The sequence below is a fragment of the Rana temporaria genome, chromosome 8, assembly GCF_905171775.1.
Source record: "Rana temporaria chromosome 8, aRanTem1.1, whole genome shotgun sequence".
Taxonomy (NCBI): Eukaryota; Metazoa; Chordata; class Amphibia; order Anura; family Ranidae; genus Rana; species Rana temporaria.
In genome coordinates, this window is record NC_053496.1 from 38296641 (window position 1) to 38319542 (window position 22902).

Genomic DNA, 22902 nt, shown 5'->3' on the forward strand with positions numbered 1-22902 from the left:
ACATGAGCAATAGAGGCCACTGCTCCTGTCTGGCCTGCTCATGCTCAATAGGGGCTTGTTTTTGAGCTTCCACTTTCAGATACAACACCATATCTCAGGAAGACAGGAGCCCTCTACTGCACATGCACTGGCAAGACAGCGCAAGTTGCTGCTATTGGGCATGTACTGCCCAGGCACAACACCAGATTTCAGAAAGACAAGGGCCCCTACTGCACATGCACTGGGCAGACAATGCCAGCTGTGCTTATAACACAGTACAGGGGCGCTGAAATGCAGTGGCCCCTACTGTGCATGAGGTGGGAGCATGCAGATCAGGGTGTCCCCAGGGAGACACTGGAGACAAAGGAGACACCCTGTAGATGGAAACTCAGCAGAGGACTCTGTCAAAGGCTGGTAATGCTGTAAAGACTGCACAAAACTGTGAAGAGGAAACAATGGAGACATCAGGTGCACATATACATTTTTTAATTTATTTTTGTCTAGCAGTGTTTAAAATCGCCTGCAGTGTTTTTTTTTTTCTTTTATCCTTCCCTCCTCTTGTGATCTGACACAAGTCTGGAGTAGTCGATTTTTCCTGCTAGATCCTTATCATAGTGAGACATGATATGATAAATGTCATCCTCATCCAGGATGATGTTGCAGAGCTTCACCACCGATCGGAACTCTGGGAGTAGGAGGTAACCCCAGCTGTTTGAGTCCAGTTTCTGGCAAGTTTGTAGAAGGTTCCTCCAATCTACTGCGGACAGCTGGAGGGAACAGGAAAAAGATGTGATTGCTAACTATCTTCATGGTCATCAAGTAGAATATTGATTATAGAAGATCAAAATGATAGGATCAGTCCATCTAAATGTGGTATTATAGTTGTGGGTTAAGCCTGGTGGGCTGTGACAGCCTCTAGCTTCTCGGCACAAAGATGTTGGGAGACCCTTGTAATGGGCACTGCAGATGTGCAAACCCGGGAACTCAACACAGAGATAGTCACAACGCTTTGTAATTTAATTTGTACTTCTGGGAACACAGCACAAAGATGGTGGGAACCCCTCATAATGGGCATCAGGGCTGCTGTTATAAATTACTGGGCCCCATACAGCCTACCTGACAGGGCCCCCTTCCGAAAATATGAAAAATTATATTTTCGCTAAAATGCCACAGCCACGATGCTGTGCTTCGCATCTATGGCAGAAATATTATACCTCCATCAAACAAGACCCATTCAAGTGCAAAGCATGCGGTTGTGGTACAAAAGTGCATGGTTAAATCAGGTAAATCTGCCTGTCAAATGCTCTCTGAAGAGTGATGCAACTGCTGACTGCTCTTCAGAGAGCAAAACACATTTGAACTGGTCCTTAATTTATTTTTATTTATTTTCATTTCGTTTTTTAGTTTTTAACTGTCCTGTTGGGAGCTCCGGTGAAATATCAGGGGTCTAAACAGACCCCTAATTTTTGACATTTGAGACTGAGAAAAAGACGTAGAGGACACAGATTCATCAGTCCCTTTCTCTGCAGCCTCAGCTGCACTGGATGAGAATGAATAGGAAGTGCTCTGGTCATTCACTAACTGAAGCATAGTAAACACAGCTTCAGTGATGACCGCTCCTCTGCTCTCCATGAAACAATCCTCCTGTGTGTGTCTGCAGCAGTAGCCAGCACGAGAGGAGAGCAGTGAAGCCGGAAGAGCTGCAGGGGGGGGGGGGGGCACACACAGGGAGGTACCTATGGTATCCTATAGTTATGATATTATTTTAACAATATTATATCCTATTATTATAAATCATATTGTATCATATAGTTATGATATTATCATAACACCATGATATCCTTGTATTAATTCTATTATAACTTATTATATCCTATAATTATGATAACACTATGATATCCTATAATTATGATATTATTATATTTTATTATATCCTAAAATTGTGATATTATTATATCCTATATATATTATAGGATATTCTATCCTATAACTGTATTATTATAACACTATGATATCCTATAAATAGGGATGAGCTTCGAGTTCGAGTAAACAGTGAACAATTTGGGGTGTTCATGGCAAATTCGAAAAGCAGCGGAACACCCTGTAAAAGTATATAGGAGAAATCTAAAGTGCTAATTTTAAAGGCTTATATGCAAGTTATTGTCATAAAAAGTGTTTGGGGACCTGGGTCCTGCCCCAGGGGATATCTATCAATGCAACATTTTTTTTTTTTAAACTGCTGTTTTTTCTGGAACAGTGTTTTTAATAATGCTTAAAGTGAAACAATAAAAGTGAAATATTTCTTTAAATTTCGTACCTAGGGGTGTCTATAGTATGCCTGTAAAGTAGCGCTTGTTTCCCGTGTTTAGAACTGTCCCTGCACAAAATGTCATTTCTGAGAGGAGATCATCCAACGCAGGATACCGACAGCGTTGGAGTGGAGACCGAGAGTGGATTACTACCGCTGGAATCGTTTTTTTTATTTTAGTTTTTTTAATTTTTAATAAAGGACTTATCCCAACGGTGTCTGTGTGTTTTTATTTTTTATTTTTTTACACTTTCTTTGTGAAATGGTAGGGGTACAATGGGGGTACCCCTTACCAATTCACAAAGGGGGGGGCGGGATCTGGGGGTCCCCTTTGTTAAAGGGGTCTTCCAGATTCCGATAAGCCTCCTGCCCGCAGACCCCCACAACCATCGGACAAGGGATGTGGGGATGAGGACCTTGTCCCCATAAACATGGGGACATGGTGCTTGGAGGGGTCACAGACCCCCAAAGCAACCTCCCCATGTTGAGGGGATGTGGCCTGGTACGGTTCGGGGGGGGCGCTCTCTCATCCTGCCAGGTTGCATGCTTGGATAAAGGGTCTAGTATGGAGTTTTGGGGGGGAACTCCATGTTTTTTTTTTATTATTTCATTTGACGCAGGGTTCCCCATAGTATCCATACCAGACCTGAAGGGTCTGGTATGGATATTTAGGGGGAACCCCATGTCATTGTTTTTATTTCATTTGACGCAGGGTTCCTCTTAGTAGCCATACAAGACCTGAAGGGCCTGGTAATTAAATTTGGGGGGACCCCCACACATTTTTGTTTTTATCAATGACTTTCAATTACTTTTCTCTGTATTGCCAGGAGCCAACAATTCATTATAGCCGCGAGTGATTTTAAATTACTTTTTTTCCTTTCCGAAATTACAATTTGTGCAGGGACAGTTCTAAACACGGGAAACAAGCGCTACTTTACAGGCATACTATACACACCCCCTAGGTATGGAATTAAAAGGAATATTTCATTTTTATTGTTTCACTTTAAGCATTATTAAAATCACTGCTCCCAAAAAAACTGCCGTTTCCCCGGGTCCCCAAACACTTTTTATGACAATAACTTGCATATAAGCCTTTAAAATTAGCACTTTCTATTTTTCATGTTCGAATCACATAGACTTTACCGGTGTTCGGATGTTTGAACAAATGTATTGCCTGTTCGCATGTTCTGATGCGAACCGAACTAGGCGGTGTTCGGCTCATCCCTACCTATAAATATTATATTATTATATCCTATTAAATCCTATACAGTTTATATTATTATAGCACTATTATATGTTAGAATGTATTACATAATTTTAACCTATCATATCCTATCATTTAGAAACGTATTTATTACCTTGTGTCGTAGTTTGGCAGAGATGACATTTAGACTGTGATCCATGGTCCCTCTCGGAGGGGTCACCGGTTTGACTTTCACTCCATTCTGTCTGATTGCGGAGGTTTCGGTCTGGTAGGGCTGAAGGAACTTCACATAGGAAATTCTGCAATGACAGAATGAAGAATTTGTAGATGATTGGGTCAATATTCCACCAATCACATGACAGTGTCTGCTTACTTATCTGGCCCATGTCCGAATTTGGCAGCTAGGGTGTCACACTGGTGTTTAGTGAGGTCTGGGCTCAGCTCCTGCAAGATGTCAAGAAATTCTTCTTTGGTGACACATCCCGAATTCTGGGAGTCCAATTCCCGGAACTGTCGACTGAGGTCAGGCAGGAGGAGCTTGACCTAAAACACAGAAATACCGAAATAAATTCAGACGTCCTATGCCATCAGTACCCGCTGTACCTCCCTGGTGAGGAAGCAGTACAGTAACCTGGATTTTATAACAGATTAGATATTATGATTTCCAGCCAGAGCCAGGAATAAGAACACATTAAAAATGCTTATTAAGCACATCAGAAACTTAAAGCAAAACTATAGGTGTTTTTTTTTTCATTTTGGATAGAGTAAGGAAGAGTTATAACACCTGTCAAGTTTTTTTGCCATCTGTGTCCCATTGGGGAGATTTCCATTCACTTCCTTTCCCAAAGCCAAAACAGGGAGTGCAAGGAAATCCCTGCAAATCATGTATAGGGTAGCCCATTTGTTTGAATAGACTGCCCTATGTGCGACAAATGCGTAAAAAAGGTCCTGACCCTTTTGCAAAATTGCGCACTAATCACTTTCTGTTGTCACCAGGACTAATAAAGAGAATGAATCTCCCCAGTGGGCAGTCAGATAAAGCCCAACTAATTTTCTGGCTGGGGGACATTCAGCATTATCTAGTCCACATATATCAAACATAAGGCCAAATCCAGCCCACCAGGCCTTGTCATGTGGCCCTCCCACCTAGTTTTGCGGCTGTAACATGGAGGAATGCTATTCTACCACCTCCGGCTCTCACACTCCACTGCCGATCCCCGCTATCATTTGCAAATTAGCAGTCGCAATCTTTAGCGCACATTACGTACCCCTAAAATATTCACTCTGTATGTAGTACACCCCTTTACCCTGCATGTAGCACAGCCCTTTACCCTGTATTCTGTGCATAGGGCACTCCTGAAGCCTGCACTCTGTACGTAATGCACTCCTGAACTCTGTGCTTTGTACGTAGTGTACTCCGGAATTCTGCACTCTATGCATAGGGCAACCCTGAACCCTGCACTCTGTACGTAATGCACTCCTGAACTCTGTGCTCTGTACGTAGTGTACACTCTATGCATAGGACACCCCTGAACTCTGCTCTCTACATAACGCACATATGTCATAGCATACTAGCATAGCATACTTCTGAATTCTGCACTCTGCAGATAGGGTGACCATGTGTCCCGGATTGCCCGGGACAGTCCCCACATTTTGCAGGTCTGTCCCGGGCACCTTCATTCCAGGACAATACAGTGTCCCGGAATGAAACTGACACAGCCACCCCCCTGGCCAATCTGATGCCCCCAAAAAAGGTCGCCACATCACTGCTTTACTCACTGACATTACTTGTCTTGGCCGGGATTGTCTGGAGGAGCACAATCCCGCCCCCTGCTTGTGATTGGAGAAATTATAAATCCTGCCTCTTTTGTCCAATCACTGTGCTGCGATTCGTTACAGCACAAGCTGATTTTTGGGAAGGGAGGGTGTCCCTGAGTGGTAGTTTGAAATTGTGGTCACCCTATCTGTAGATAACTTAATCTTGAACCCTGCACTCTGTACGTAGTGGACACCTGAATGCTGCACTCTGTAGGTAGTGCACTCCTGAACTCTGCACCCTGTGGAAAGGGCACTCCTGAACTCTGCACCCTGTGGAAAGGGCACTCCTGAACTCTGCACCCTGTGGAAAGGGCACTTCTGAACTCTGCACCCTGTGGAAAGGGCACTCCTGAACTCTGCACTCTGTGGAAAGAGCACTCCTGAACTCTGATCTCTGTGGAAAGTGCACTCCTGAATAGGGTTGTCCCGATACCACTTTTTTAGGACTGAGTACAAGTACCGATACTTTTTTTCAAGTAGTCGCCGATACCGAATACCGATACTTTTTTTAAAATGTGTCCCCAAATGCAGCGATGTCCCCCCACAGATGCAGCCATGTATCCCCCCATCCAGCCATTGTCTCCCCCCATCCAGCCATTGTCTCCCCCCATGCAGCCATTGTCACCCCCCATGCAGCCAGCATCACCCCCCATGCAGCCAGCGTCACCCCCCATCCAGCCAGCGTCACCCCCCATCCAGCCAGCGTCACCCCCCATCCAGCCAGCGTCACCCCCCATCCAGCAATGTATTCCCCCAGCCATTGTCACCCCCCATGCAGCCATTGTCACCCCCCATGCAGCCATTGTCACCCCCCATCCAGCCAGCGTCACCCCCCATCCAGCCAGCGTCACCCCCCATCCAGCCAGCGTCACCCCCCATCCAGCCAGCGTCACCCCCCATCCAGCCAGCGTCACCCCCCATCCAGCAATGTATTCCCCCAGCCATTGTCACCCCCCATGCAGCCATTGTCACCCCCCATCCAGCCAGCGTCACCCCCCCATCCAACCAGCGTCACCCCCCATCCAGCCAGCGTCACCCCCCATCCAGCCAGCGTCACCCCCCATCCAGCCAGCGTCACCCCCCATCCAGCCAGCGTCTCCCCCCAACCAGCCATTGTCACCCCCCATCCAGCAATGTATTCCCCCAGCCATTGTCACCCCCCATGCAGCCATTGTCACCCCCCATCCAGCCATTGTCACCCCCCATCCAGCAATGTATTCCCCCAGCCAGCGTCACCCCCCATGCAGCCAGCGTCACCCCCCATGCAGCCAGCGTCACCCCCCATGCAGCCAGCGTCACCCCCCATGCAGCCAGCGTCACCCCCCATCCAGCCAGCGTCACCCCCCATCCAGCCAGCGTCACCCCCCATCCAGCAATGTATCCCCCCATCCAGCCATTGTCACCCCCCATCCAGCAATGTATTCCCCCAGCCATTGTCACCCCCCATGCAGCCATTGTCACCCTCCATGCAGCCATTGTCACCCCCCATGCAGCCAGCGTCACCCCCCATGCAGCCAGCGTCACCCCCCATGCAGCCAGCGTCACCCCCCATACAGCCAGCGTCACCCCCCATACAGCCAGCGTCCCCCCATCCAGCCAGCGTCTCCCCCCATCCAGCGTCTCCCCCCATCCAGCGTCTCCCCCCATCCAGCCATGTCACGCTTACCTGCATCCCCGCTGCCGCCGACTCTGTAATACGGGCGGGAACATTACAACTTTGAATCTCTGTTATGATTGGCGCCGCGCTGCGTATAGACACTCCCCCTCGCTCGGGATTGGACAGTTCACCCGAGCGAGGGGGAGTGTCTATGCGTGGTGCGAATCATTACAGCTATTCAAAGCTGTAATGTTCCCGCCCGTATTACACAGTCGGCGGCAGCGGGGATGCGGCGAATGGCGGCGGATTACGGCGTTTCGTGGCGGCGGGCGGCGTTCGGCGGCGGCGGCAAGTATTCTATTTATGTATCGGGGCGGGGTATCGGCGTCTGAGTACCGCCGAAAAAACTCGGAATCGGTCCCGATACCGATACTAGTATCGGTATCGGGACAACCCTACTCCTGAACTCTGCACTCTGTGGAAAGTGCACTCCTGAACTCTGCACTCTGTGGAAAGTGCACTCCTGAACTCTGCACTCTGTGGAAAGTGCACTCCTGAACTCTGCACTCTATGGAAAGTGCACTCCTGAACTCTGCACATAACGCACATCTTAAAGTGGTTGTAGAGCAGGCGTCTCAAACTGGCGACCCTCCAGCTGTTGCAAAACTACAAGTCCAATGAGGCATTGCAAGAATGACAGTTACCAGCATGACTCCCACAGGCAGAGGCATGATGGAACTTGTAGTTTTACAACAGCTGGAGGGCCACCAGTTTGAGACCCTTGTTGTAGAGTCTTTTTTTTTACTTTTACCTACAGGTAAGCCTATAATAAGGCTTACCTGGAGGTAAAAAAAATATCTCCTAAACCTTTACGGTTTAGGAGATATTCCCCTTGCAATGAGCGGCGCATGCGCACAGGGGATTATCCGCTAAAGGCCCGGCAGACGCCTGACCTTGCTGGAAAGAAGTCTCTCGTGCTCATGCGTGGGAGTGACGACATCACGGCTCCAGCCACTCACAGTGCTGGAGCCGCGATTCCCAGAAGACACGCCGAGGTAACATGTCAGCTACCTCAGCGTGGACCAGGTGAGTGTTGACGCCTTGTTCTAAGGTAAGAATTCTATAATCAGCTAGTATGCGGTGTATACTAGCTCATTATGCCTTTTGCCTTACAGGGGTAAAAAAAAATTGTGTCAGCGGGTATACAACCACTTTAACTCTGCACTCTGTATATAGTGTAATTCTGAACCCTGCACTCTGTATATAGAACACCACAGATACAACCGTCCGTTTGATGGCAACCTCACTGCTGATGAAATTGAGCTTGACACCCCTGATCTAGTCCTTTCCTCCTCAGGCTGACTGTCCCTGGGCCTCCCCTTTCATTCATTGGATTCTAATTTTTCCAATCATAGAGGCTCAACATCACATGTGGGAGTTAGCATAGCTTCATTGTGTGCATTAGAAGCTGCAGCAAATCAGACAGCATCCACCTAATTTCCTGGCTGAAGGGCGTCCAGCATCATTGAGCCCTTTCTGTCCCAGCTTGACTGTCCTTGGCCCACCCTGTTCATTTATTGGATATCTGTTATTTCAATCAGGGAGGCTTATCATTTCATGTGGGCTTTAACTAGGATGGTCTGCAAGCAAATACACCTGGGCTTAGGGATGCCCACTCCTCCAGATTGACATCCACCATCAAGGCATATTGAAATGTGCAAAACAGCCTCACAAGAGGCCACCCACTGCTTCAGAGCTGAGGCTCATGAGAGGAGTACTGAGGCAGGGTGCCGTGATGTTTTCAGAACGCTCTGTACAGCACCCGCCCACTAGCCATGATCTGCAGTGCAGAGGCGGCTCTAGGCTTTGTGAGGCCTTAGGCAAAACTTGACATAGGGCCCCACTCTCGCCCATAATGGGAAGAATTATTCAAGGACAAGAGCCTCTTCTCCACAACCCTGGCCGGTGGTTGTGGGGGTCTGCGTGCAGGGGGCTTATCGGAATCTGGAAGCCCCCCAGATCCTGCTCTTTAGGGGCGTGGGCCACCCAATGATTTTACCTGGTGAACCCGCCCCCTTGTGACATCATTGACTGAGGGCATGCTGGGTCATTGACGTCACAAGGGGTGGTGTCACCGATATTCACTGGTTGTTAGAGACACTGGCGCCCCCGATCCTGAGTCAGGGCTCTTAATGCAGCCTGAGCACAGCAGCCTTAGGCTGCATTCACACCTAGGCGTAGGCGATTTGTGGCGGTTTTTACCACGATTTGCCGCGACAAAACGCAGCATTTTTTACCGCGATTTACCGCGACAAAACGCAGCGTTTTTAACCGCGGTTTTGTATAGGTCATTGTCGGGTATGGAGAACGCCGAAGCTGCCTGATATGCCGCGACAAAAAAGGGTCCGGGACTTGTTTGAGCTTCAGGCGTTCGGCGTTTCGGCGTTCGGCGTGGAGATGTGAACCATCTCCATAGAGAATCATGTTATTTCTCCCCTCCAGCGTATTGTAGCGTCGCGCTTCAGGCGTTTTGTTGCCTAGGTGTGAATGCAGCCTTTGGCCCCGTACACACGAGAGGATCCATCCGCTGGAATTGATCCGCGGACCGGCTCCAGCGGATAGATCCCCTGGTGTGTACAATCCAGCGGATCTGTTTCCGTGGATTTTTATCCCCTGGGATGGATTTCAAGCGGATAAAAATTTGAAGACATGCTTTAAAATCTATCCACTTGAATCCATCCCAACGGATTGATCCGCTGGTCTGTACAGACTCACCGGATCAATCCGTCCGAATGGATCCCCCGCATGCGTCGTAATGATTCGACGCATGCGTGGAATTCCTTATATGACAGCGTCGCGCACGTCGCCGCGTCATCATCGCGGCGACGGCGCGACACGTCATCGCAATGGGATTTCGGCGCGGATTTCGATCCGATGGTGAGTACACTCCATCGGATCCAAATCCACGGAAATCCTCGAGAGGATTTATCCGCGGAAACGGTCCGGTGGACCGTATCCGCGGATAAATCCTCTCGTGTGTACTAGGCCTTAAGGTCCCCTGTCCCTCAAAACTGGGGTAATGCATTGGGCAAGTTAGGCGGCCGCGAGGCCCCTGTGACCACGAGGCCTTAGGCGACCGCCTAATTTGCCTAATTAAAGAACCGCCTCTGCTGCAGTGCATAGAGAAGCACAGAGAGCCAGTGATGACATCAATGGACATAACAAGGTATCTAATGAAATGGAAAGTTTTATTTAAACGTTTCATTAGCATGTCGATGAGGAGGGGGAAACCAGGGAAGCCAAAATATAAGCGATTTAATTTCAGCTTTATATATTTTTTGACTCCCAACATTTTGTACACAAGTGCCAGCGGATTTCCTGTCTAAACAGTTTTATTGGATCTGACTGGGAGTTTAAGAGTTAACATATCTCTGAGCGATCCCGCATTTACAGGACAAAGCGCCGCAGCGGCCCACTTACAAACATGATTAGCCCCGCAGTCCGCTCCATTGAGTCCTGACGCTCATTATATAACATTGGGGTCTATAACATCTCCTTCTCCGATTTCCCACCTTAACCCGTACAGACAAATAAAAGCTCTCCCCGATTAGGATCGGGGCCCTTTATTCTCCGCTCCATTAGCCGGCCCGTCAATGTCTTCCTCGCACACTGGGCCCATTGTCCTCCTATGTCCTCTTTCTTTGGAGCAGACTAATTGTGGATGAAATGGGAACAGTGTCTCGGAAGATACAAAGTTTCTATCAATTTATGGATGGGCTCTCCCTTTATCTTGGGAACGCTGGCAGTCTATGGACAGGTAATATTGTATATTTGCCTTACACAGGGACTGATTTAGTGCTCGGGGGAAAAAAAGAACGGAGAGCCGGATTTATTATTTTCCTATAAATGTGGAATTTATGGTTAGCGATATTGCAGAGAAATACATTGAAACTGACTTTTAAAGCTGAACTCCAAAGATTTATATTTTTGTCCATGCAGTCTTGTGATTTACACAGTTCTGTCACAAGTACAGTCAGGGAACCTGATTTATATCCACTGCTGGTAGAGGAATTTATATTAAAGGATAACTACAGCCAGCCGGTCCAGGCTCAGTAAACAGGCATGTACTGGCCATTGGGACTACAGGGAGTTTCCCGGTGGGCCGATGGCTCAGCGGGCCGGTTTCGGTGACATCCTGTCAAAGTAATTGCTGCTCGGCCCAATAATTTGAGCACCGCTGTACTGCCTATAAGAGAAATAAAGTAGAACTGCTAATGGCCAGTGTATAGGGGGGGCTTGGGTGGCCATCGAGGTTGGCTGGCCAGGGGGGTGGGTTTGTCTGGCCGGCCGGGAAATAGGAGAGACCTTTCATCCGCACTGGCCGTCACCTCACTTTATAGTGCGCAACCCAGGTCAGCTTCAGCGTCGCTGCATTGCTGAAAGGCAGCCAATGGCTGTGCAGCATAGGCGTGCGCACAGGGTGTGCCCAGGCACACCCTAATCACCCCTGTGCAGCACAGATTTGCCCTGTGGCCTTGCCCCCTTTCCCCTTCACTCCACAGCGCTGCAGGCTTCCCACCTCTCCTCTTCCTAATGGAAGCAGCAGGCTACAAAAAATTGGCGCTGGCGCAGAGAAAATGGCGGCAAAATGCTGTTGCTGCCAGGATGTTTTAGGATGAGCGGGGGAAGGGGTCATTAAATATGTAATTTACCGGTCCCTTCCCTTTCTGAATGAACATTGAGACTGATCAGCAGGGTGTGTTTGAGCTTTGGGGTGCACACCCTAATGCAATAGGCTGTGCACATCTATGCTGTGCAGCAATGGCGTTTTCTGAAATTCCAGCCAATGAGGCTGAAGCAATGGTCCTGCATGTCGTTAGCCCTCCCACTTCACTTGTTTTTGTGTGTGTTTGCAAAATTAAAGTGGGCTGATCCGGATGAAGTTCAGGGCCACATTTTTGTCCCAGTCCAGCCCTGTCAGTAAAGATTGTGACCATATGATCGGGATCTGCCCACATGCCTGGACCGGCATCCAGCTCAGCCTCTCAGCGAGCCACTGAGAGCCTAAGCTCCCGCCCCCTCCACAGCCCAGCACTCCAGTGAGCACGGGAGGGGGCAGAGCAGAGAGCGGTGACTGACAGTCAACAGCTTTCAGTTCAGGGAGCTGTGAGAACCCGAACGATCAGCTGTGTTTGATCGCTCGGTTCTTAAGCCTCGTACCCGGCAGGAAAACTGGCAGGAAAGCATTTGGCCAGGAATCCCGGCCGTGTGTATGCTCCCTAGCAGTTTTCCCCCCAGGAAAACAGCCCGGAATCCCAACGGGAAAATAGAGAACCCTGCTCTCTATTTTCTCATCAGGATTCCCGGCAGAGTGTTTCCTGCCGAGAAAACCGGTCGTCTGTATGCTTACATGAGTGGAGAAAAACCGTGCATGCTCGATAACACTTTGACGCATGCGCGGTAGCATACAAAGTTAGTGTACGGTGTTACAAGATGGCGGCGACGGAATCGAATGTGACGAGACACCGGCTCGTCGTAGTCGATGACGTCACCACGTTCTTGCCATTCAAAAGAACGGCGATTCTTTTGAGTGGCTGTCTGTATACAAGGCAAGGTTGCCAGAAATCCAGTCAGGAAAGCCAACGTTTTTTTTCCTGACGGGATACCCGGCCCTGTGTACAGGGCTTCAGTCTTAGGGCCGGCAGGAGGACAGATGCTGCATCCACCTAGGTAAGATGATTTTGAACGATATTTCTAACTCTAAGGCCCCGTACACACGACCAAACATGTATGCTGAAACTGGTCCGCAGGCCAGTTTCAGCAGACATGTTTGGTCGTGTGTGGGCGCGAGCGGGCCGAATTCCAGCAAACATTTGCCCGCCGGGCCTTTTCCCAGCGGGCAAATATTCCTGGACGTGTTTTAAAACCGTCCGCTGGAATCCTGCCCGCTCGGACATGTACGGTCGTCAGTACAGACCTACCGTACATGTCCAGGCGCCCGCCGTCCCTCGCATGCGTCGAATGACTTCGACGCATGCGTGGAAGCATTTTAAAGGCGGGCCGCCCACGTCGCTGCGTCATTGTCGCGGCGACACCGCGTCATCGACGCGGCGACACCGCGGACACACCCCGCGTATTGTTTACGCGCGGACTTCTGTACGATGGTGTGTACAACCATCGTACAGAAGCCCTCTGGCAGACATGTACGGTGAAAACGGTCCGACGGACCGCTTTCACCGTACATGTTTGTTCGTGTGTACCCGGCCTCATTCTTAGATGTGATGGCTGCATTTGTTTTCTTTTTTAGTCTTTCTTTCTTATATTTCAGTCTAGTGTTTTTCAAAAGCACAAGCTCTCTTCCAGATGTATCAGTTTACATGGATGAGACAAACCATTTACCATTGGCAGGGGTGCTTACAATGATCAGTTTTTATTTATGCAAAATCTTTATTTCAAAAGGAAAAACTAAGTGCTGTAAATGATTATAAAGTGTGAGCTGGAGTTTGGCTTAAATTCGTTAGTGGATTTAAATTTGCTAGTACGTCTAACACTCCCCTCCCCCCAGACTGACAATGCTGCTGTCTAAAGATGCCCCCGGTGCTCCTTCATCCAGAGTGGAGGTGCTCTAATACAGGAAGTGTGTTACTGGCCAGATCACCAGATAAAAACAGAGGGGGGCAAAAGGCCTAAAAAAAACAAATACAGCCACCACATCTAATATCACATATCATTTCCTGTCACTCCGGTCCGCAGCTTCTGACAGATGGAGAAGCGGGACGAGTAGGCTCAAGAACATGAAGCCTGCAGATGTCCCGCTCTCCTATTTTATCGTGCCTGCCGCTTGGGACGGGGAGGGGGGGATATCGGCTGCACCCGCTACTCTGGGAAAACTGCGGGCAACGCAGGGCTTAAGCAATGACAGGGCCCAGGGCAGCTTCTCCCTTTTGCCCTGCGTTAGAGACGGCCCTGAATGGGTGGCTGATCCAGCCAATCAGCAGTGAGACAAATACTGTTCCCACAAAGTTGGGAGCATAAAATTGTCCAAAATGTCTTGGTATGCTGACACCTTAAGAGTTCCCTTCACTGGAACTAAGGGGCCAACCCAACCCCTGAAAAACAACCCCACACCATAATCCCCCCTCCACCCAATGATTTGGACTAGTGCCCAAAGCAATGTCCATAAAGACATGAATGAGCGAGTTTGGGGTGGAGGAACTCTTAAGGCGTCAGCATACCAAGACATTTTGGACAATTTCATGCTCCCAACTTTGTGGGAACAGTTTGGGGGATGGCCCCTTCCTGTTCCATCATGACTGCGCACCAGTGCACAAAGCAAGGTCCATAAAGACATGGAAAAACGAGTTTGGGGTGGAGTTACTTGACTGGCCTGCACAACCTGATAGAACACCTTTGGATGAATTAGAGCGGAAACTGCGAGCCAGGCCTTCTCATCCAACATCAGTGCCTGACCTCACAAATGCGATTCTGGAAGAACGGTCAAACATTCCCATAGACACACTCCTAAAACTTGTGGACGGCCTTCTCAGAAGAGTTGAAGCTCTTATAGCTGCAAAGGGTGGGCCAACTCAATACGACTGGGATGACTCTAAAGTTCATGTGCGTGTAAAGGCAGGTGTCCCAATACTTTTGACAATATAGTGTAAGGTGGAAAATAAGCCCAAACACTATAAACTAAATCCAGACATAGGTGGCATTTAAGACATCACATGACCCTATCTCATACATTTCTGCTGCTTGAGGGGAGGGGGTTGGCAGTTGACCATAAATTGGTCCTGATGCTTTCACTCTATATCAGTAAGTCCTGCCTGCTACTCATTATCACACTTCCAAATGACAATGACCAATTTTTGCAAACAGACTGTAAACAGCTTACATTCTATAACAGAAAGTCCAGAAACAATTGTGCTGAGAGCACCGATGCTGGGCTTAGCTCTCCTACCTTGGTCTGCAGGAAATTGGCGATGATCTTGGTGTCGGAATTCAGTTTCAGAGAGCGGATCAGGCAATCGCAGTCACCTCTGACTGGTGGAGAGATTTTAGCGTTGGGAAAACAGGAGGACTTGATGGAAAAGCCAAAGTGTCTGACGAACTGGAAGTAATCCACCGTCTGGTCCTGGTTCTGCATCAAAGTTTTCCAGACTTTTCCAACCTCTTCTCTGGACATTTCTGGGTGAATATCACATCTAGAACGGGAATAACACAGGCGTTTTGTTGTATCTCCTTGGTACCAGTTAGGTAATGGGCATGAGATTTCATTTTGGGTCAGACGTGGGTTTGGGGTAAACCCAGAACTTTCTTTGTTTGCAGAGCCTCCAAATTAATGTGGCAGTTTGGACCCTCGAAATTCCGGCAGGTATTTTTTTGTATCCTGACCCCCGAGGGCAGGTATTTTTTGTATCCTGACCCCCGAGGGCAGGTATTTTTTGTATCCTGACCCCCGAGGGCAGGTATTTTTTTATATCCTGACCCCCGAGGGCAGGTATTTTTTTATATCCTGACCCCCGAGGGCAGGTATTTTTTGTATCCTGACTCCCGAGGGCAGGTATGTTTTTGTATCCTGACCCCCGAGGGCAGGTATTTTTTGTATCCTGACCCCCGAGGGCAGGTATTTTTTTGTATCCTGACCCCCGAGGGCAGGTATTTTTTTGTATCCTGACCCCCGAAGGCAGGTATTTTTTTATACCCTGACCCCCGAGGGCAGGTATTTTTGTATACCCTGACCCCCGAGGGCAGGTATTTTTTTATACCCTGACCCCCGAGGGCAGGTATTTTTTTATATCTTGACCCCCGAGGGCAGGTATGTTTTTTATATCCTGACCCCTGAGGGCAGGGATTTTTTTTTTATACCTCACAAGAATGTCAGCCCTGACCAGGCTATGAATCTTTCATAATGCATGGGACATTAGGACAAGGTTTCTCAATGCGCTGTTTATATGTTATTTTTTCATACCATGATCCCTATTCTGACTCTGATTGTTGTAAAGCGATATATCTCTTGTGAGACCTCTCACAATCCTCATCAGATAGCTTGAACTCACCAATATCGCAGAGGTTGCTTTAATCCGAAACATCATGATACAGCAGATGACAGGTTACAGAAGTTGAATAGGTTGTGGTATTGTGTGGTCAAAAGATGATACTGTCTGTAGCTTACTATGCAGAATACATGTGCCCATGTTACATGTGACCTGTTAGCTGTCTCCATTACACAGGAAGTACAAAACTCAGGAAGAAGGGTGGGGCATTACATAGAAAGGAAGTGTGTCATAAATCAGACAAATAAACATTGGCAGCATGTGAACTAATCATAACGTCCACAGAAAATGGTTCAGAAAAACAATCTATATAACAATTTTATGCCCCATTGGTGGCGGCACAATCCCAATGGCAGGTATTTTTTAATACCATGATCCGTTTCATAGCACGTATTTTTAATTACTTGATATATCCATGACAAATATTTTTTAATACCATGATCCCGAAGCCAGGTATTTTTTCATACAGTGATTCCCATGGCAAGTATTTTATTTTTTTCATACAGTGATCCTGAGGGCAAGTATTTTTTCATACCGTAATCCCCATGGCTGGTATTTCTTAATACTATGAACCCTATCATGGCACATATTTTTAATTACCATGATACCTATGGCAGATATTTTTTAATACCATGATCCCGAAGGCAGGTATTTTTTCATACTTTGATCCTCATGGCAGGTATTTTTTTTAATACCATGATCCTGAGGGCAGGTATTTTTTCACACTGTGATCCACATAGCAGGTATTTTTTCATACAGTGAGCCCCATGGCAGGTATTTTTTAATACCATAATCCCTATTATGGTAGGTATTTTTTATTACCTTGATCCCCCTGGTAGGTATTTTTTAATACCATGTACACCATGGCAGGTATTTTTAAATACCATAAACTCTTGGGAAGGTATTTTTTAACAACATGTTTTTAATGGCTGGCATTTTTTAATACCATGTCCCCCAGCCATGGCAAGTATATGTCGGTACTACTATCCCCATGGCAGGTATTTTTTAATACCATGTCCCTCACAATAGTGCAGTGAAACCAGTCATCACCTTTATCACTATAGACAGGGCAGTCTTATTAGTATTATATATTCACAACATTTTTAATTTACTTTTTTTTAAATCAGATCATTTTTATTGAAGACGAAAGGGTGATATTTTCATTTTACAACAAACATATTTAATGAACTTTAAGTAATAGGCATACAATATAAAGCCCAACGTCAGCTAAGATTTTTAAACAGTTACAGCGACATTTTATTTATTCTTTTTGAAAAAATAAAGTTCAAATCATATGAATAAAAGATGACCATTATAAGTACCCCCAGAATTTTTATATGCTTTGTTCCAAGCAACTCTCACTATTCTTGGACAGAGTGGCCTTTTACAGGAAGTGGAAAAATAAGGGATCTACTGGAAGGATCAACAGGCAATCTGTATCACCATAATTTCTACCGAATACTGACTGCATGGTGGATTTACCTTTTCAGCAGCTGGTACAGGCTCTCTGTTGTCATCCTCCTGGTATTCATGGGATCCATCTCATTGAAATTCCTTTCCAGAAATTCATAATTATTCTTAACGAGATGTTTGATGACTCCAGTAAGCTGAAAAATTATAATGTTTTATGCTGAAGTTGCAACTTTACTGTTATAATCTGTGCGATCTTCCAAATTATACTGAGTTTTTGTATTTCGATAATGATGCATTTTTCCCATGGCTACACAACAAAAGAACTGAGCGAGGAAAGGAAAATCGATTCCGCTGGTGACTGGACAGAGTGGAGTCCATTATATGCTCCGCCAGTGTATATGTGAACTGGTAGTTGCAGAGGTCCCATATAGTGAATTCTGCTAGGTTCCCCCTCTTAGGCTATGCCGGGTCAGGTATAGGATTCAATGGGGATCCTACTTAAAGGCACAGTCCACCTTTCACAACATAGCCACGTCATCTTTATTAATAGAGATTGGTGAATGGAGAAACTACAAGTCCCATCTGCCACTGTAGTTCTTAATGGAGCACAAATACGATGATGCCACTGCACTTGTAGTGCAATGATATCTCCTCAAACTCCATAACTGAAGGTTCATTCCTCAGTACAAACCTAGGGCTGGAGGATGAGCATTCTGAAGCCTGTGACTTGTACCTCCAATCCACTGATCACGGTTGCCATGCTTTTCAGGTTTGAATGCAAAAAAATATTAAATGCATGTTTTTCCTCTTATCACTGTGCTTTTATTGTTTTTAAATGGGTTGCACATGCCTTTAAATGAGTTGTAAAGGAAAAAAAATGTCACCTTAATGCAATCTATGCATTAAGGTGAAAAAACATCTAATGAGGCCGGCCCTCCCTGAGCCCCCGTTTTACTTACCTGACCCCTCGAAAGTCCAGAGATCTTCTTCGCCGCTCAGCCTGGCCGCTGTTTGGCTAGAGTGGATGGATTGAGAGCAGCGCAGCCATTGGCTGGAAGCTGCTGTCAATCACATCCAGTGACGCGGCGTGCCGAGGGGCGGGGGCGAGTGATACAGTGAGCGGCTGTGGCCGTTTGCTGTATCACGGGAGCGTGCCCACAAGGACTCATCACCATGCGAGCTCTATCGCATGACTGTGGTGACTAATTGCGGGGAGGACCAGAGACAGCCGAAGGACCCCAGAAGACGTGAATCTTGTTCCAAATCAGGGACAGTTGGGAGGTATGTTATAAGGACAGTCAGGGCCGCTGATAAGGCAGTACAGCTGGCCCTCCTGCACCAGGCCTAAGCCCCATCAGTTCAAAAGGGCACCTGCCGAGCTGAAGATTAGATCAGAGTTCATAGAAAAGGCCCACAGAACCTTCAAGAATTTAAGACTGTGTGGAAGAACGGGCCAAAATCACACCTGAGCAATGCATGGGACTAGTTTTTCCATACAGGAGGCGTCTCAAAGCCGTCATTACTAACAAAGGATTTTGTATGAGGTATTGAATACATTTCAGTTAGCGTGTTCAATACTTTTTTCCTGTGTCATTCCATTTTATTACACATAAAAACTTAATTTCCGAACTTATTTGTTTTGGTTTCTTTGTATGTATGGGTTGTTACCGACATGTGGTCAAAAACAGTTAACATCTTTATTTACCTGCTCCACACTCTTCCCTTGCGCTTTGTCGCTCTTCCCTTTATCGCTGACTTTATTGATTTTTTGGGGTTTTTGGCTGCAGTCGGTCAGAATTGTTTTGTTTCCACCCCACAGACTCACATTCTCATCCCTGTATTTCGAGAAAAGTAACTTTATTTCTGTTTGTGGTATACGGATGTGAATGCAGACACATTTAATGATCACACATAAATTATTCTCCACTTAGTCAATATGACCCCACATCTATCTTCCAGGCTGGAAAATCTGAGATTAAAAAAAAAAAAAAAAACAGGATGATCTCGGCTTTTCAGCCGAGTACACGGCAGTATTTACAACTGTAAGGCCTCGTACACACGACCGAACATGTCTGCTGAAACTGGTCCACGGACCGCGGACCAGACATGTCCGACCGTGGGTACGGCCTAGCGGACCGGATTCCTGGCCGAGCGGACAGGTTTCCAGCGGACAAAAGTTTCTTAGCATGCTAAGAAACTTGTCCGCTGGAAAGCTGTCCGTCGGACATGTCCGATGGTCAGTATGACTCATCGGACATGTCCGCTGGTTATGACGTATAACCAGCGGCCCAAAATCCCCCGCATGCGTCGAAATGATTCGAGGCATGCGTGGAAGCATTGAACTTCCGCGTCAGAGAACGTCGGTGTCATATACGTCACCGCGTTCTCTGTCCGCTGGGATTTTGGTCTGATGGTGTGTACACACATCAGACCAAAATCTCCGAGCGGACATGACATGTTCGCTCGTCTGTACAAGGCCTCAGGCTGGACGTGATGTCATAACGTTGCGCCTGGACCTCCGAGAGTCATAGAGATGACCGGGAAATGTCTGTTCCTCAGAAATCTCTATGGTCAACTTCCGGCACAGGCAAATGCGAGCCGGTAGAAGCCCCGGAGGATGTCAGGGAGGGGTGGGGGGGTGTCCCTGCCAGCCGCCTGTAAGAACAATCAAGCGGCTGAACTGCCGCCATGATTGTTTTTACGGTACAGAAAATCGCCAGCTGAAAAGAAGAATACCAGGTTGATGCCTGTGGGTGCAGACATCATCCCTATATAACCAGTGAAACGGGAGGACGTCCATGTACGCCTTCCCGGCGGGAAGTGGTTAAAGATGCAGGTTTAAAAAAATATTAGAAATTACTTTGGAATTTACAATAAAGTGTTACTAAACCCAGGAGCCTGCATCCACTATGTGATAGATTCACTAAACCTGGAGCACTCAGAATCTGGTGAAGCTGTACATGGTAGCCAATCAGCTTCTAAAGTTAGTTTGTTCAATTAAGCTTTGGCAATAAAACCTGGACGTTGATTGGTTTCTACAGAGTTGCACCAGATTTTGCACTTTCCAGTTTTAGTAAATAAACCCCTGTGGCTGGTCTTCCACAGTACACAGAACATGGAAATGAAATTATTTTAGTACATATAAACTGCTAAATACTTTTTTTCGTCAGCAGTATATAGCAGTCTTGTGATTTCTATCAGGCTGGGTTCACACTAGTGGGAATTGGATGCGTGTTTCCCTCTAAACACTGTTTCTGGGTTCCACCCACTACCCACCTCCCAGCAGCACCCCTTTTGGAGAATACAGAGCCAAGGATCACTTTGTGGGGCGTAATTTGTATAGAATTTGTTAATAACAAGAAATGTAGATCCCCCACAGCCAACAGCTGATTCCCCCCCCCCCCCCGAAACAATAGATTTTCCCTAAAACATTGGACCACCCAGCAACAATGAACCCCCACAACAAAATACCACCCAGGCAGCAACAAAAGTTCTCCCAGCAGCTAGAAACAATAGACCCCCTCCCTCAACAGTAGATCTCTTCCAGCAACAACTGACCCCCAAGGAACAATAGATCCAGTAACAATAGACCTCCCCATCAACAATAGATCCCCCAGCAGCCAGCATTAATAGGCTCTCCAGCACACCCCAGCTTCCCTTGCCATTACAAACATTCTGTGCTGGAGGGGCCGGAACTGCATTCTCCCACATTCCATCTGCAAAAAAAGTCCTGCCCACCAGAGGGTGCATTGTAACTTCATTTGGTAAAAACATTTACCATGGAAGAAATGATAGGATGCTGTATGACAGGGATATGCAATTAGCGAACCTCCAGCTGTTGCAGAACTACAAGTCCCATGAGGCATAGCAAGACTCTGACAGCCACAAGCATGACACCCAGAGGCAGAGGCATGATGGGACTCAGGGCCGGTGCTACCACTAGGCAAACGAGGCAGCCGCTTGGGGTGCCCTGCTGCCTAGGGGTGCCCGGCCACTGGTGTACCTACTCTTCTCTCTGCAGCAAGCAACTAAGCCTCAGCATCAGTGCCGCCACACAGTGTCAGAGGCGCATCAGCGGCGGAGGACTGTGTCTGTGTCCCGACTCCCAAATGAATGGAAGCAAGCAAACATTCATTGATGGGCACTGGTGGGGCTGCATTTAATGGGCGCTGATGAGGCTGCATTTGATGGGCGTTGCTGAGGCTGCATTTGATGGGGGCTGGTGGGGTTGCATTTGATGGGCGTTGCTGAGGCTGCATTCAATGGGCGCTGGTGGGGCTGCATTCGATGGGCGCTGGTGAGGCTGCATTCGATGGGCGCTGGTGGGGCTGCATTCAATGGGCGCCGGTGGGGCTGCATTTGATGGGCGCCGGTGGGGCTGCATTTGATGGGAGCCGGTGGGGCTGCATTTGATGGGAGCCGGTGGGGCTGCATTTGATGGGCGCCGGTGGGGCTGCATTTGATGGGCGCCGGTGGGGCTGCATTTGATGGGCGCTGGTGGGGCTGCATTTGATGGGCGCCGGTGGGGCTGCATTTGATGGGCGCCGGTGGGGCTGCATTTGATGGGCGCCGGTGGGGCTGCATTTGATGGGCGCCGGTGGGGCTGCATTTGATGGGCGCCGGTGGGGCTGCATTTGATAGGCGCTTCATTAAAATGGTGGGGTTTACATTGACAGAGATGGAACCAGGGATGGAACCAAGGGGGCGGCAAAAGTAGGATTTTGCCTAGGGCGTCAAAAATCCTTGCACCAGCCCTGATGGGACTTGTCGTTTTGCAACAGCTGGAGGTCCGCCAATTGCATATCCCTGCTGTATGGTGTCCCATGTATGACACGAAGAGGGGCAGGTTATGAATTTTGGGGAGGTATTGCACCCTATGGCTTCCCTGTGACACAGACTCTGTTAGTAAGGAAAAGTATATCCTAATAAGGGAATAAAGTGCCACCTTATAAGGACAGTCAGGGCCGCTGATAAGGCAGTACAGCTGGCCCTCCTGCACCAGACCTGGGTCCCCTGATTGTCCTTTGAGGCTGCAGGACCCCTGACCCTCTGTCTGGACATTGCTGATTGGCCCTGTGCTGATCTAGAAAAAAAATCTCTAGCAATACACACCAATCTGAGCATGTGCAGAGTGCCCCCAAAAGCTCTGTTCTATCAGGAGATGGATTTTTAACTGTAGAAGAAAGGGAGGATCAGAGAAGAATGGATCATATATCTTTTTTACACAATGCAAAGGAATAACCCCTTAGGTTCCACAGTGAGTATAAGAAGAATGCTTTACTGCATTTACACACTGACTGATTGTACTGTTGTGGGTTTAGTAACACTTTAAGGTTTTGGAGCTTTTCTGAGAATTGAGTAATCATCTTCACATCTACATTAAAGGCCTGGGCTGTGGGGCTGCAATACAGATCCTAGCTTTTCTACATAGTGATTTGGCACAAAGCATGATGATGCAGCCAGTGAAAAGTATGTGCGCTTTATCTGGGTCAGAGATTCAGCGAGTAGTGAAGCTGGATGAAGATGA

The 22902-nt window shown here is 47.6% G+C and overlaps 1 protein-coding gene across 2 annotated transcripts in view; it reads right to left on the minus strand.

Annotated features, from left to right (window-relative positions):
- Positions 1-497: 497 nt before the first annotated feature.
- The window catches only part of LOC120946843 (EF-hand calcium-binding domain-containing protein 6-like), a 69445-nt gene continuing 47040 nt past the window's right edge, over positions 498-22902 (minus strand). For both annotated transcript variants that reach the window (XM_040361629.1, XM_040361628.1), the window contains 6 exons: positions 19081-19210; positions 17445-17569; positions 14867-15110; positions 3865-4034; positions 3646-3790; positions 498-746 (listed from right to left, as the gene is read on the minus strand). In XM_040361629.1, coding sequence (XP_040217563.1) covers positions 522-746; positions 3646-3790; positions 3865-4034; positions 14867-15110; positions 17445-17569; positions 19081-19210 — 1039 coding nt within the window. In that variant the 3' untranslated portion in view covers positions 498-521. The remainder of the gene's footprint in view (positions 747-3645; positions 3791-3864; positions 4035-14866; positions 15111-17444; positions 17570-19080; positions 19211-22902) is intronic.